This window comes from Lemur catta, chromosome 19, assembly GCF_020740605.2.
Source record: "Lemur catta isolate mLemCat1 chromosome 19, mLemCat1.pri, whole genome shotgun sequence".
NCBI lineage: Eukaryota > Metazoa > Chordata > Mammalia > Primates > Lemuridae > Lemur > Lemur catta.
Genome location: NC_059146.1, coordinates 33,277,974 through 33,294,005, shown reverse-complemented (window position 1 = coordinate 33,294,005; position 16,032 = coordinate 33,277,974). Strand labels below are relative to the sequence as shown.

General features: G+C 61.3%; 1 protein-coding gene across 1 annotated transcript in view; it reads right to left on the bottom strand.

Annotated features, from left to right (window-relative positions):
- PEPD (peptidase D) overlaps positions 1 to 15,750 on the bottom strand; it is a 106,245-nt gene extending 90,495 nt beyond the window's left edge. The window contains exons 1-3 of the mRNA XM_045532929.1: positions 15,689 to 15,750; positions 7,410 to 7,593; positions 6,174 to 6,301 (exon numbers count right to left, since the gene is read on the bottom strand). Of these exons, the coding sequence (XP_045388885.1) occupies positions 6,174 to 6,301; positions 7,410 to 7,593; positions 15,689 to 15,705 (329 nt within the window). The 5' untranslated portion in view covers positions 15,706 to 15,750. The remainder of the gene's footprint in view (positions 1 to 6,173; positions 6,302 to 7,409; positions 7,594 to 15,688) is intronic.
- Between the last annotated feature and the right edge of the window lie 282 nt (positions 15,751 to 16,032).

Sequence of the window (16,032 nt, the reverse complement as noted above, 5' to 3'; positions counted from 1 at the left end):
GGACGGACGGATGGGAGGGCTGCAGGACCTGCAGCAGGGGGCTCACAGCCACATGCGCAAGCAGGCGCCGACAGGAGCCCACCTCGGCCGGGAGACTCCGTCTCACCACGACCGGCTGCTCAGGGCAACCGGACGCCCTTTTGTTTCTCCTTTCGGCTTCTCTGAAATGATCACTGAGTATCAAGCTCCTGCCGTTAATTAAATCTGCACAATTCAGTCACATCAGCTTCCAGGTTTGAGGCAGGACTCAAAATTTAAATGGCCAAGGTCTGACACCCCCATCAGCAGGGCCTCAAGCAGCCACGGGCAGGAACTGGTGACAAGCACCTGCCCAGCCTGTGCAGTCCCCAGACTCGGGGCTTACTTGCTGTGCAGCCAGCCCCAGGGGGCCTTGCAGACCCTTTGCTATGGAGCAGCGACACTCTCAGCACCAAGGTGACCCTGCAGGTGGGCACAAAAGCACCTGCCAGAAAAGCAAGAGACAGGGCCACCAGCGAAATGAGTCACTGGCATCATCAAATCTACTCTGACTGCCCCAGCTCCACGACAAGGCCCCGCATCCGCAGCCAGTCCCCAATCCTGCCTCTGGCCCACGTCACTTCATCATCTCCAGCGGTGACAGGCACAGAAAGCAAACTTCCAGCAGACTGGGGAAGCACAAAGGACCTGCTTTCGAGGCCAGTGTCCAGGCCTCCCTACAGAAGGGCATCTCAGCCACCAGTGTGGCCACCTGACCTCACCGTCACTCCCACGGGGGACCCCGAAGCCTCCCAGCTCACCCCGACTGTCTGGCAGAGGGAAGCCACCAGGAAACACGTTCCTGCCCTTCCTGCCAAAAATGCCTCCCCAGCCACAGGCCTGGTTCCCAACAGGAAGAACTGTTTGACGGATAAAACCTGGAAGCATCTTTCCTGGCACTGTGCAGTTCATTCTTTTTTAAAGGGCAAAGATAATTAAGTTTGGGTGGTACTTATTTTTCATGTTTTGGAGCTAATTATAGTAAAAATCATTTAAATGTTACCCTAAGGGATATGTGTGCCAGACTGCCACGTCAAACCAGCCACCGAAGGCTCGGCAGCCACATAGCAGGGTTGACGGAAAAAGAAGTGGTGTCTCTCCATACTCCCTGCAAAGGGGGCTGGAGAGGTCCCTGCAGCTCGGGAGCCACTGAGGACCAGGCTGGCTGGGTCCGAAGGTTGCCACTCAGAGGGCCTGCCACCTGTCCCCTAGGGCAGTGAGAGGGTAGCTCACGCCTGGCCCCACCAGATGGGAGATCCGAATAGAAACCACCAGACCAGAGAGGGTTGGTCACCAGGGAGGCCGATGGCACTCCCAGACACTCCCTTCAAGTGCAAGGACGGTTTGGCAGGACAGAGGAGAACTCTTCCCACTCAAGGGGCCCTTGTCCTCCAGAGGGGTCAGCACCCTGGGACTCTGGCCTGAGCAGGCCTGCTCTGCCAGCAGCTGGGTGCTGGCACGAGTGAGAGGAGGCTTTTCCAAGAGGCCAGGGTCAGAGCTGACACCCGCTCACCCTGCAGTGCCCGCCAACACCCCGTCTGGGGCCTCGGTGGGAAGGAAACATTAAATTAATGCCTCATGGTGCAGACACGGAGCCCTCTAGAAAATGAAATTTCAAAGCGCAGGCCTTGCCGGCTGGCTGACCACCTGCACGCGGTTAATGAATAAGTAACAGGGCCAAATTACAGCAGTCACCATCAATTTCCCGCAGCCAGGGCTGCCTTCGGCTGCAAACAATGCCACTGCCCCACTCTCCCAATGCTCACCGCCCACAGCAGCGGCACTTGCTCCGCGGTGCAAGTCGGCAACCGTTTCAAGGTTTATTAGGTTGTCCAGGAGAAAAGCAGACCTCTCCCCAGCGGTGCAGGCCTCTGCTCCCGGCGACCACTCCTGCGAGCAGGGCGTTGGCGCCGAGGTGGCGTCCCCCCGGAGAGGCCCGCAGAGGGGAGAGCGCCGCCCAGCGACGGCGGGCAGAGACGGGCCGCTGGACTCTGGCAAACGCCAGCCAGGCCTGGGGCTGCTGGGGATCGGACACCCCCAAACTGCCCGGGGCAGGCACCAAAAGAACTCAAAGAGGGCCCCCACACCGTCCCTGACCAAAGAGGGAGCCAGGGTGGGTCCTCATGACACAAGATTTGTGCTTGGGGTGGGGGCAGGGCCATGAAAAGCCACACACAATCACATACACCCCGAATACACATCACACCACAAACACCCTATACGCCCCCCACACTCCACAGACAACCCCCCACACCCACACCCACACCCACACATCCATTCCTACCAGAAGGAGCAGCGGGCAGGTCCCTGGAGAAACTCCCTCTCTCCACTCCCCGGGCAGCCTGAGGCCCACACAGGCCCCCAGCAGGAGCATGGCCTGGGCACAGACCCCAGGCCCCGCACACTGTCACCTTCCACCCTGGAGTTCCACCAGGGATGGGGACAGAACACGGCCCAGCTGCAAAGGTTCTGGGAGGGTCCCCCGCTTGGCCCACAGTGGCCCTTCCCAGGGCGCTGACTCAAACTCCTGCCTTCTCAGAGGACCCCCCAGGCCCGCCGCAGCGAAGGCTGCCGTCAGCTGGGCCACATTCCGCTAGGGAATGACGGGAAACACTCTCCCGTCAAAAGGCACCAACGTTTTTGTGAGCAAAGACTCCAAATTAAAGTGAATCAGCAGCTACCACCCACCTGTCCCAGACAGGGCCTGGGGTGAGGAACAGGCCGGCGCCAGGCTGCCTGCGGCCCCTAGGGGTCTGCCACGCTGCCAGGACAAACCGTTTACACAGGAAGTGGCAGGGCCCGCAGGTGGCGTGTTGTTTCCCTGGGCGACCCTGGATTGCAGCATCTGCCAGACGGATTTTCAAAAGCCATCAGATAGACACTCAAAAGGAAGCTGAGGAGCTGAAGGCCAAACGTTCGGTCTGGTGGGCTTTGACTGCAAAGTCCAGGGAATCCCATCCGCCTCCTCCTGGCACCCTATTGACTCCGGGAGTGTCTGGACGCAGCCACGCGCCATCAGATCTGGCCGCTCCCCAGGTCCGGCCCCAAACAAGCGGCACCTTCACCACCGCCCTGTTACAGCTGTGCCTTTTCTCCCGAAGGCTCGGGACATGGGGACTCACCCCAGGGCAGAGGAGGGAGAGGCCTGCTCTGGGGGGCCACAGCAGGGGGACCAGGTCTGCAGGACACCAGGACCCGGCTCTCAGCTGTGGGGCCAGAATCCCCCGGGACCAAGGCTGCTCGGCCTGACTGCCCAGTGTGCACGCCGAGCCTTCTCCAGCAGGGAGACCAACTCGCAGACACATTTCCACCCTCAAGGTCACCCGAGCCTGTGTGCTGCACCAGACAAACAGCTGGCCCGGCAGAGCGGGGAGAGACTAAAGAACTCTTAGCAGCCACTCTGAAACCCAGCTGTGGCCAAGGCCCAGCACATTATTCCTGTACTACTGAGGATTACGCCTCAGAAAAGCCAACCGCTAACAGCTGTTCCCTGCCCAATCAGCTCCTGGGTTTTAAACCAGCAAGTCAAGTGCCATTTGGCTCCCGAGATGGTGAGTGTGGGAAGACATGGTGAGATTTGCTCAGGTTCTGCACCAGACAGTGGAGTCCCCAAGGCAGGCCCAGTCCCCTCCTCCCAGCCCCAAAGGATGTCCACCTTCAACCCATGGACGGGCAGCCCCAGACTTCTTGCGGGAGTCAGCTCTTCACAAAAAGATGCAAACAGACAGGAGATGCACTCAGAGCCCCTCCACCTCCCAGCACAGAAATTCCAGGTGGGGCCCTGATCAGACCCTGCCTGAAGCCGCCTTCCTCCATCACTGCCCATCCCCACATGGCACAGAGGGAGGCATCTGTCCCACCTGCAGCGCTGGCTCTCTGGGCGGTGGGACATGTCGGTGGGCTCTGAGCTGGGCGCAGGGCCCCAAGGGGCTGAGACGGGAAACAGGTCAGAATTGCAAGTGCCACGCAGAGCCGAGGGCCACTCGGCACAGGGGCCCCAGCTCCTCCCGAGACGTGCCACTCGCAGGAAGAGCTGAGGCCACAACTCTGCTCCTGTGATCACCTCAGGTGGAGAAAGGCTGCTGGGAGAGTCCTCTCGTGGAGACCAGATCTAGACCCTTTGTCAGGGTTGTTCCAGCTACCAGGGCTGGGTGACACCTACTCCGACACTCAGTGGAGTGAAAAGCCATTTGTCATTTGTTCATGGACCGTCACAGCTGGGAATTCGGACAAAGCCAGAGAAGATGGCTAATCCCTGCCCCGCGATGTCTAGGACGTCGGCAGGTCGCAGGCTGGGGCTCGGAATTCCCTGGAGACTCATTCGCACAAGTGCTCGGTTATGCCGCACGGGTGAGTCTGGGTGCCCAGGGCGACCACCCCAGAGAGAACCAGGCGGAAGCTACGGTGCGCTTTCCAGCCCGGCCTGGGAAGTCACATGGCGACGCTGCTTTCCAGCCCAGCCTGGGAAGTCACACGGCGACGCTGCTTTCCAGCCTGGCCTGGGAAGTCACACAGCAACGCTGCCGCATCTGTTCACGCAGGAGGCCGGGAGGTCCCGCGGGGTCGGGCGGGAGGGAAACAGAGTCCACCTGCTGCCAGCGAACGGCCAGAAACATTGCTGTGGCCACGTCTGGACATTACAATCCGCCTCCTGGCATGGTCACTGCCTCGTGTCAGTGTCACAGATGTGACTGTCCCCACAGGGATCAGCCACAGTACCCACAGCCTGGGGGTGCCCTGTGAGCACCAGTCCCCCTAACCCCCAGGAAAGGAATCGCAGCCCCAACAGCGACAGACCCACTCTCAAGCCCCATGACCTCTGTGGCGAGCCTGAGCCGGCAGCTCCAACCAGACGGGCCACTGGGCCTGCAGGGGTCACACCACCATGTGAGCTGTTTCCTCTTTCGCAACAGGGCGGCTGTAAGGATTCAGCCAAGAATGAGGAAAAGGTCGACAACAGAGATCACGACAGGATGGGAAGACAGAGCCAGGTGAGGGCCTCCCAGGGGCAGCCCAGCCACGCACCCCAAGGCTAGCTGGATCGGGGGTGTCCATTCTCCACCCTTCCTCCCGAGGGCCAAGCCAGGAACCCACCCCCCCAGAGAAAGAGCCCTCGTTGCCTCTGCTGCCAGCTCCGCTCAGAGCCAGGTCTTCACGGCAAGGCGGAGGCCCAGGGCCAAGCTGGGATCCCGCCAAGCGGCCTTGGAGCAGAACGGTCAGCAATTTGGGAACCTGAACCTCTGGCCCCAGACAGCAGAGTGGTACCCGCCAGGGCCAACAAACGAGGTGTGGGGCTTGCACTAAAGGGCCAGGGACGCGGGGGGCTGGCGCCGGAAGCAGAGTGCGTCTGGAGAGGCCCTGCTATGGCTCTGGCCCTCTGCGCAGAGCCCAGTCCCCGCAGCAGCAGGTGCCCTGTCACTCAAAGCAGCCACAGACCCGCCAGCCCACCAGGTAATGAGCGTGCAGGGGGCACCAGGCAGCGAAGGCTGCAATTTACACATTAGCCGGAATAATTACTCTCCCGGCAGAAACGACGCGCTGGGAGGCACAAGCATTTAGCGGGATCCTCTGATCACCTCAAACCCCCCTGGTTAAGTACAGCTTCTGCCCCTGCACCTCTGAGCAGGAGGGAACGGCTCCCGGGGGGACCCCTAGAGCAGGAGGTGCCACAGAGGGTGGGGAGGGCACACGGCAGCCGGGGCCCCACCCGCCACGTGGAGGAGCTGGCGGAGACAGCACCTGTGTGCAGAGGCAGGCGGCAAGTAACGCCCCTGCACATCAGCGAGCGGCCACCCTGGCCCGACCCGGACCCACCACGCACAGGCTCACTCCACACCCCCCGATGCCACACGGGAGCGAGGGCCCACTGGGGCCAAAGCCACCGGCGTTTTAATAAAGCCTGGAACCCAGAATTTGCAGATGAACAAACCACACCTCCAAACGAGGCCCACCGGTCTGTAGCTCCAGCTCTGACACCCTCCCCAGCCCAGGGTGCGGGGTGCTGGCAGAGCCGGCTGTCAGAGGGGCTGGGAGCACTGTCCCCCACCCCTGCCATTCCTCCCCTCCTTGTCACCCACGGGCCTGACTCTGTGTTGCCCCCGCCCTGCCCCCCCAGCCCGTGGGGAGCCACAGACTCGGCCTCGACTGCTCCTTACTTTCCCATCCACGTGGCATGGCTGGCAGGAAGCCTGGGCACGAACAAGGTTGATTTCCCGGTGTCAACGCTGATGGCGCCGTAGCAGTCTGGCTCGGTGACACCGAATGCCCAGTGGAAGAAGGACTCCTGCAGCGGGAACGAGGGCCCTCGTTACCCAGGGGGACGCGAGGCACCAGGAGGGAGGCAGGCGGCAGACTGAGCACCCCCTCCCTGGCACCCGGAGGGCCATCTTGGGCCACCTTCTCTTGGAAACTGACCCCAGCCCCCCACAGCCCTTTCCCCTCAGCACCTGCTCCCCACTCCCGCTGAGGCCACCCCTCCCAGCCTGCCATGGTCTGGCAGGGCGCAGCCTGCGGGCTCCTCTGGCCGTGCTTTGAGTTCTCTCTGATGATGGGGGTTTCACACTGGCGCCCCAGCCCACGCGTCCCCACCTTGCTGGCCATGCCCCAGCTCCCCCGACAGGGCACCCTGCGACCCAGCAGCACCACGGGCCCAACTCGGCCCTGCCCCACGCCTCTCCGCCACCCGCAGGCAGGCAGGACACCCCCTGAATTCCGACGCCCAGGCCGGATATCTGCACCGAAATGGATTCCTCCACGTGGGATGTCTTACTTCCCTCTCCCACCCCCGGGGCAGCTGATGACTTCGGTGTTTAGCAATAAACACTGAGCTAAAATAACGTCATGAAGGTATGAAGTGGAGGAGGATCTCTGCTAAAATTAGCCGTGCATAACATCACTAAGGGAGCCAACAGCTGAATTTAGGAAATCGGTTTTTAAACCACAGAATATTTAAACCTCAAGAAGCATCAGGACTAGTCAGAAGAGACTTATTTAGACCCCACGTCTCTGGCAGCCAGGGACTGCAGGCTTGCGGCTGCGAGAACCACAGGGCAGGGGACGGGACCCCACAGGCAGGAGGTGCTTTCGGTAAAAAACACTCTGCAGCCCGTCTGTGCCCCGCCGGGGCAGACCTGGGGAGGCCACGCTGCGACACCACCCTCCACGCTCAGCTCCCCTGGCGTTCCCGTCTCCCACTGACCTAGACGCCGGACGGCCGCGCCCCCAGCCTGCCTGCCCGCAGTGGGGTCTGCAGGCCGCACCGTGGTCAGGCCCCAGCTCCGGGCATGGCAGGGGAGAGGAAAGGACACTAGACTTGTTGTCAGATGATGGGCTTCTAACGCCAACCGCGGGCCTGCTGCACACTAGAGGCGTGAGGCCAAGGGCAGGCTCACCTGGCGGAAGAGGATCCCGGTGTCGGTGCAGTAGCGCTGCGCGTCCTCCCCGCCCTGCAGGACCACGACGGAGCCGGCCCGCACGGCCGGGCTCTTCCGCAGCCGCTCGCACAGCCGCTGCCTGTTCAGGGCAAAGAGCGCCAGCGGCACCTTCAGGGTCTCGTTCCCCAGCCAGAATGAGGGTCTGCAAAGACATGAGCACACACGGCCACACGGGCCTCCGTCAGCACCTCCGAGCGTGTCCCCCACCGGAGGGCCGAGCCTGCTGGGGCCCCCGTCAGCACGTGGCAAGCCCAAGCTCACCCTGCCTGTGACCCAGAAACAGCCCCTCCCTGGGGCTCCTGAGGACCACAGGGGCTTGTCGGCCACACATGCCCCTGCTGTCCCTGAGCACCTGGCCCACCCGTGGGGAGAAGGGACAGCTGGGTCTGGGTCGAACGCAGGCAATGGTGTGGGAACACATGCAACTCCCGCCTCGAGGAGCTGACCAGTGAGGAGCACGGCTCCCGCCTCTGCACCCGGCATCCGCCACCTTCCCCACAGCCACCAACCCCATGCAGGGCAGCCTGAGCCGAGTCTAGGGAGTACCTGCCGGGTGACCGAGAGGGAGCTGTGTGGTGATGCACCAGTGGGCAGCAGCCCTCGACCGAGGCAGGCAGAGGGGCTGGCGAGGGACAGAGCCGCTGCCTGCTCCCGGCGGGGCGGGGGGGACTCGCGGGCTTCCCGGCTCACTGAGAACACAGCTCCACCTCCCAGCACCCCTCCCGAAGCCCCACGGGCCCCTGGGCCCTTCCACAGCTGCTCCCACCCGAGGCCTCTCCTCTACCTGTGGGGCCTGCCCCACCCCACACCTGTTCAGCATCAATTTCTCCTCTACAGGATCATTCTCCGCATCTGGACACGTGGTGACCCCACCCATCTTTAAAAGAAAAACACTTCCCCAACCCCCATCCCGTCAGCAATCTATTTCTCTGTCCCTGTTGCAGTAAATGTCTTCTAAAGGGTCACCCAAGCCCGCCAACCCCACCAGCCCACCCCTGCTCCCCTCAGTCCACCCCCAGCATGCCCCCACTCTCCACCCACCCAGCCCGCCAGGCCACAGTGACCCACGCTCCTCGATCTGCAGGGGGTTCCCAGGCCCTGCCAGGCCGCTCGGCGCCTGTGACACTGGGGGCTAGTCTGTCTGCTGAAACCCAGCCCAACGCCAGCTCCCCCAGTCCCCCCACAGCCAGTCTCCCCACGCCTGGCTCGACCTCCTTGCTGAAGCCCCAGCTCAGCTGGGTCCTGGGATCTCTCCCCCCGCCGGGCTCCCTCGTCAGCACAGCTGAGCCCGCCCCGTCCCCGGCTTTCAGTGCCAGCTGTGCGCACAGGCCGTGACATGCCCTCCGATTCTCAGATTCCACTGGCCACCGGATGCTGCCCCCGGATCAGCCACCCCAAGCTCAGTGGGCACCACTCAGGCCTACAACCTGCCCCTCCGCAGCCTCCCCCGCACAGAAAGGCCCCGCTGCCCTGACACTGCCCGAGCCATCTCTGTCTCCTCTCTCATTCCACCCCCACCGACGCACATCCACCCCGGGGCCACCTCCCAGCGTGGGCATCCCCACGTCTGCCTGGACATGTGCAGGCAGCTCTCAACTGTTCTCTCCGTGCCGGCTCCCCACAGCCGGCCCGTGCACTTTGGGAACGCCGTCTGGCAGGCGCCTGCTCAGCCCCTCCCTCTGGCTGGCTTCCTGTGCCTGAGCACACGGCAACCAGGGATCCTGGCCCACGTCACCCCTGTGCCCTCCGCTGCAGCACAGGCACCCTCACTCTCCCCTACACACCCCAACCTCTCCAGAACTCCCCAGAACATTCCAACCTCCGCCGCTGCTGTGCCCTGCAGGGACTGCGCCTCGGGCAGGTGCCACACACACGGCCCACGTGCTCACTCTATCCGGGCTCTGCAGAAGTGCCCCCTTCGGAGGGCAGCTTTCCTAGTCACCCCTCCAAGCCTCGTGCCCCGGCTCCCTTAACCGCTCTCTCCAGCACTCATCACTCCAACTTATCTGCCCACGGTCCCTCCAGGTAAAGCGTAAGCTCCACAGGGCAGGGGCTGAATGGAAGTCCCAGCAAGCAGCTGGACGCAAGTGTGGCCAGAGGGTGGGGCCGGGCTGTGCAGGAGGGAGCCCCCCCCCGGCTCTCCAGTCAGGGCAGGCAGGTGGGCGCAGAGGTCAAGGAGGACAGGGACAGCCCAGAGCTGGGGCTCTGCCTGGCGGGTGAAGAGGCCTGAGGTCCCTCCCACTCAGCTCTCATGGGACCCTCACACCGGGACACAGGAGCAGAGACACCTCCTGCACACCCTGGCTCCAACGCCACCCGCTTCCCTCTTTCCTCGCTTCCCTCTTTGAACCTGCGACTCCCCCACCCGCCCACCCTTCACTGGCACTGGCCGTGGGTCCCCCACTTGCCCTCCAGATCCACCCACCCTGCTCCATGCCCAGGGCTGGCCTGCCCGACCTCCGACCTCCACGGTGTGAACCCCGCTTCCGGCCTCCAGGTGGGCTTAGCCAAGGGGAGGCACAAGAGATTAGGGGGCAGGAGGACAGGGAGGAGACAGAGAATCCACTCCCCTGGCTCCCTCCCAGGCCATGGAACTAAACGGCTGTTGGCGTCCCTGTGCCCAGGGCCACAGCTCCAGCCAGGCCACCCGGTCCCACAGCACAGCCCTCACTGGGTCTTGACCGGCTCCCCTCCTCTTCTTTCCCAGGTCCCCTTAACCTGCCCACAGGTCACAAATCGTCCCTGTGTTAAACTCTCTTCAGTGGCCCCTCGAGTGAACTCTTGGCTTGGGGCCTGGCCCCGCTGCAACAGCACTGAGCACCCTCTAGCCTAAGTGCACAGGTGCTGGTTACTGTTGCCGGTCCCCGCCCCGAGTGTACTCCGTGAGACAGAGCTCCAGGTCTGCGCTTGTCACTGCTGTCCCTAGCACCCTGCCTGAGACGCAGCAAGCGCTCAGTAAATATCTGCTGGATGCACGCCTGTCACGGCTGACACACAGGCCATGCTCACAGCTGTGCAGACCAGAAGGTGCCACATCAGCCCTGCAGGGCAGGAAGCAGACCCCGGGCCCCAGCCTGGCCAGGAAGGGTGGAGGGGCCGGAAACACCCCACACGTGCTGACCGGACGAGAGCTCCCCTCCCGCACGTGCCCTCTCCCCACTGCCGGGAGGGTGAATATGGGGCTGGGTGGTCACCAGCAGCCAGGGCTTCCTCTGAGTCAGGGATGCTTTTCTGCCTCGCTCAGCCACAAGGATAAAAGGGCAGAGGGAACTCGGCGACAGCTTGTAAACATGACTGCATCCCAGCTGGCCACACCATCAGGAACTGAAAGTGCAGCCACAGCACCCACGCATGGGGGTCCCCCCACGGGCTCCCCCACCCTTTCCCTGCACGGGGGGAGGGCACGGGGTACAACTGCCTCCGAACAGCACGGCAGTAATGACACTGCTACAGACGGCCTCAGCTAGTCACCCACCAGCAGAACTCGCTGAAAATGCCCATCCTGGGCCACCGGCCTGCAGAGCCCAACCCTGCCCACATCTGCCGCTGCTCCCCTCTCCCTCTGCCTGGCTCCCCACCGCCTGACGCCACCCCCACCTGTATGTCTCTCAGAAGGGCTGGGCCTCCTCTTGTCCAGAACCTTCTGAGAGGCCTAACTCTCTCAGGGCACCCAGATTGTGGTCTCCTGGCCCCAGGGCTAGGCTGCTCAGATCAAGACAGAAAACTTGACAAGCCACTCTCTCCTTGAGCAATCAGCTGCACCTGTGAAGAAACTCTGCCACAATTCTTACTCCTGGTGGGGCTCCGCCAGACAGAACCCGCTCTGTCCTGGGCTCCGAGCATGAGAAGGGCAGCTCAGCCTGAGCCGCCAGGCAGGGCAACTTGCTACAGTCATTTACTACTGCAGGACAGCCGCAGAATCCAGGTTTACAGAGACATGCCCTTTGATTTCTAATGGCATAAACCAAACCCCCGGAGAGGCTGTCAGGCCCAAAGCCAACATGGATGACTTCTTCCTGCAAATTCAGCAAAAGCAGCACCAATAAAACATCCCCAACTGGCTTCTGCTAGAGCTTTTGTTAACTGGCACCGGGAATTTTAAAGGCAAAAGCCATGTCATCCTCAAGTCCCAGGGCACATAAGGCATGCTCTACCGCAGGCAGATGAGGCCCAGGCAATGCCTGGGGAGGAACGGCAGGGGCTGGGGGACCAGCAGCTCCAGGCCTCGAGGTGACCCACAGAACAAGCCTCTGGCCCCCAGCGCCAGCCCTCTACCGGGCAACCACCAAGGCCCAGTAAGCAGCCCAGGGCCAAGAGCAGAGTGACCAAGAATGGGACTGGCCCCCAGAAAGGGCATGACGCCACTATCGCTGCAACATGTCCCTGTCCACACAACCTGTGCCCCATATCCATACTGAGTCTCCCTCTCCTTTCTCCTCAATGGCCACCTGCAGGGCTCTCACCTAGGCCCACGGACCCCTGGGGATTCACGCATAGAATTCAGGGGCTTCATCTACTTGGGTGAGAAAAAGTTATGCCTGTATTTCGTCTAACCTCTAATTCAAATCTACATTTTCTTCAATTATTAATGTAAGCAACTAACCACTCAGCATTCACAGTGCATGTGAATCTGTCACCAAAAAAAAATCAAAGATATTTTCATATCATATTACTGCTGTTGCAGTATCTCAAAATATCACTTTTGCTCATCACTACTTCACAATTAAGGCAGTTAGATCTCCTAGCTTTTATTACTTAATGCATTAATAAAGATGTATATACGACTGTATTACAAATTTAACATTTTGGTGTAACTGTATTTCCATGTAATTTGTTTTCTTTGTAATCTTCTGTGTCTATTCCACGGATTTGAAAACATTACACTGAGAATGGTGCCTATATTTCACCAATGCCCATGGGGTCCACGGCACAGACAAGGACAAGATCCCTGCCCCGGAATGCAGACCCACTTCTGGATGGGGCCGTGCTGCTGAGCTCCTGGCAAGAGAGCTGAGCCAAGGCCCGCTGGCCTCCTCACCCTGGCCTCCAGCACGGGACCAGGGCCCGCGGGCACCCCACTGGGTCACCATGGCTGGAGAGCGCCTCGAGGCAGCTGCTCAGCAACCCCCATCCCACCTCTCTTGCTCCTGAAGGTCAGGAGGCCAAGCACACGTGGGGACCACGAGAGGGCTGTGTGCAGTCAGGACCAGGCCTGGGAAGAGCCACGAAGGCAAAGGTGCACTCAGTGGCCAGCCCCCCTCCCCCCACCCACCCTACCCCGGCCCCAGGGTCAGCCTGAGGCCTCTGCACCAGGAGCACAAGATTCACATCAGGGTGGGAATTGGCTTTTGACCCAGAACATGACTCCTCCAGACATTTTCTCTCCAGAAGAATGCTGACTCCAGCGTGGCCTATGACCCCAGAGGTGCACACCCAGGGCAGCTCACCTGCTGCTTCTCGCTAGCTCTGCAACGGCTCCCGGGAGCCACTCAGGTGAAGATATTTCTTCATCCTACTCCTCAGAATTCTGTCCCCTTCCCAATCACAATTCCTCTCCTCAAGCACTGAGAGTCTTCCAGGAAAGCAGGACTAACTTAGAATAAATCCCCCTTTCATTCATTTCACTAAGCACCAATCACAGGGACGCCACAGACTGCCCTGGGGATACAAACTGAAGTGGTCCCTGGGCTGCAGGATGCCAGGAGAGGCATGAAGGGAAGCAGTCCCTCACCCAACCATGGTGGGCAGACGTGGACAAGTGTCTGTTTCCCCAGGGGGAAAACCAGGATTCTCTGGTGTTCTGAGAAGGAAGCCTTGACTGGGAGATCAGGAACTTCTGGGAGAAGGAACCATGTTAGCTGGGCTTTGCAAGCATGGGAACAATCACGTCAGAGGAGAAGGGCATTCCCGGGCCAGCAGGTAAGTAGGCAAGGGAAGAGGAGAATGGGAAAAGCCATGTTGGGGGCAGGGGGACACGCAGACAGGTCTGGCTGGAGCCAAGGAGAAGACAGGGCTACCTCCCACCAAGGGCAGTGGGATAGGGGTATGGGGTATGGGAGGTGACTCTGTCTCAGCCTGAAGCCCATGTCCAGGCTGGCAGGGCAGAGCAGGATCAACCCCGAAACACTCCCCAGAGGAGCATCTTCGAGTTTCTAATTGAATCTGAGATGCTATCTTAGGGCTTCCACTGCTCCCCAAATCATATGGGCCATACCCCAGTCACCGGGAACTTTCACGGGCCTCCCCTGTGCAAGGGTCTGGTAGGACTCTGTAGGCAACCAAATCCAACTCCCAAGGAGCCCACGGCCACGGCTTGCTGGTGTGATGCCTCATTACGCCTGACACTCGGATCTGTCCTGTGAGTAAAGTCGGAAGCCAGGATTTGCTGGAAATACACTCAATCCTCCTCCCCTTGAGGAAGCTACTGGGCTCAACTTCAGGCTCAAAGTGTCCACAGGGCAGCTCCATACCAGACGGGGATGGCTCTTCTGAAGAAGGCCCTGTCAAGCTCTGGAAGCTCCTTGCACCCTTCCCACAGCACACCTCTCTAAAACCTGTTTTACCTCCTGAGCCACCCTGCATGGTGGCCCAGAAAATCAGCTCTGCTAGAAGAGCCCTCCCTCCAGGACCCAGCCAGTCACCAGCTGGGCTCCTCTGTATCCTCAGGAGAGCAGCAGACCTCAGGCCAGCCTGGAGCCCTGAACCCAAACACAGCCCCTGGAACTCCCTGTGACCAGCTGCCCCACCCAGACATAGATGCAGCACACCCACGGCTGGGCACCAGCCTGTTCACTCTGCTCTTTGAGGGTCACAGGCTAGGTTCAAGGCTCTGACCCTGAGTTCCCTGATACCCATCTCTATATGCACAGTTCTCTACCTGAAGGGTGTCTCATTGCTTAAGGACTAGCACAAAAGTCACCCAGGGAGTGATGCCTTCCCACACTCTCCCCCGAGCTCAGAGTCCATGTCCCTCCTTTGCACACACCAAGACCAGACCCAGACAGATGAGTGACCAGAGTCCTATGTGTCTGTCTGCCCCAGTGGCTATGAGCACCTAAGGTAGGTCCAGTGCCATTCCTGCAATCCTGGAGTACAGCAGGTACCCACTAAATGTTTGATTTGTATGTTTTAAGTTCCTCCAACCTCCGGGGCCAACTGAGAACCCCGAGAATGGCACTTTCCGTCGCCATTCTCCCCACCTCCGGAAAAGAGAGATGCATTCAGTCCACTAGTTCCCCCATTCCAATCTCAGTTCCCAACCTGGCTTGTGGGCCACTGTCCCCTCCAACCCCTGCCTCTCCCAGCCCGCTGCACCACCAGGCCTACACCCCCACCCCCAGCTGAACTCACACATAGCCCAGAGGAGCGAGCTTTAAAAAAACAGATCAAAACCCTTCCAGCCCCTCAGGACAAAGTCTGGAGAGGCCACCTGAGGCACCACACCCTCTAGCCCTGCCACATGCCTCACTCTCTGTCCCCAAAACACTCTGAACTCTCAACCTTTGTCTCTTAACCTTTGCTCAGATGCTCCCTCATCTGGCACATTCTCCCCAAAGCTTCAGTGAGCCCATCTCTCCACACTTCCTCCCACTAGGACCACTCACCCTTCTTCCCTTCAGCCAAATGATGGAGCACCTACTGTGCGCAAGGCACTGGGGCCTGAGGCCCAGGGTGAACCAGAGAAGGGCCCCGCCCTTGCATTCCACAAGGGGAGAAGACAATCAACAAGTATGAATGCTCCACAGAGTTTATCAGCGGGAAATAAGGACTACAAAAGGTGTCACAGCGGGTTAGGAAAGGATTCTCTGAGAAGGCGACATCGGGGCCCTGAATGAAGTGAGGAAGTGCCCTGCTGGGAGAAGAGGATTTCAAGCCCAGCTCAAACACCGCCTCCTCTGGGAAGCGCCCGGACGCCCAGGGCCCCTGCAATGCCACCCTCCCAGCTGAGGATCGTGGCAGTGAACACGCGTGTCGACCCGATCCCCCACCTCGGTCGGCACGGCGGGGCCGCACACGCGCGTGGATGAGGCCCGAGCACCAAGGCGGCCCCAGGGCCAGTGGGCAGCGGGCGGGTGGACAGGATCTGCGGACACCAGCGCTGATCCGCTCGGAGCGAAGAGCTCGCGCCCCGCGGCCACTCGGCGAGCCCGGCTGGGGGCTGTCACCTGCCGTCCGCCGGGCCGCCCAGGGCCGCTCTCCGCGCGCCGGGGGGAGCCGGGGACAGGAGCAGCACTCACCCGGCGGCCGCCGCCATGTTCGCCCGGTGCGAGGGTCACGTGAACTGAGGCATCAGCTGAACGCGGCCGGTCCCCTACGGGCCGGGGGCGGGGCCGGAGGGCGGGGCCAGGGGCGGGGCGGGGCCAGGGGCGGGGCGGGGCCGGGGCCGGGATTCCTGCCCCGCCCCTTCCAGCGGCGGCCTGGCCGGACGGGAGGGGCGGAGCCCTGGGGAGGAGCCGGGACCCACCCGGGGCCTCCGGCTGCAGTACGGGTGGGCCGAGGGGGGCAGCATGCGGGGCCTTTCCAGGGCGGGAGTATGAATCTGAAGCAGTGGCCGTTGGTTCTGGTTCAGCCCGGGACCTGG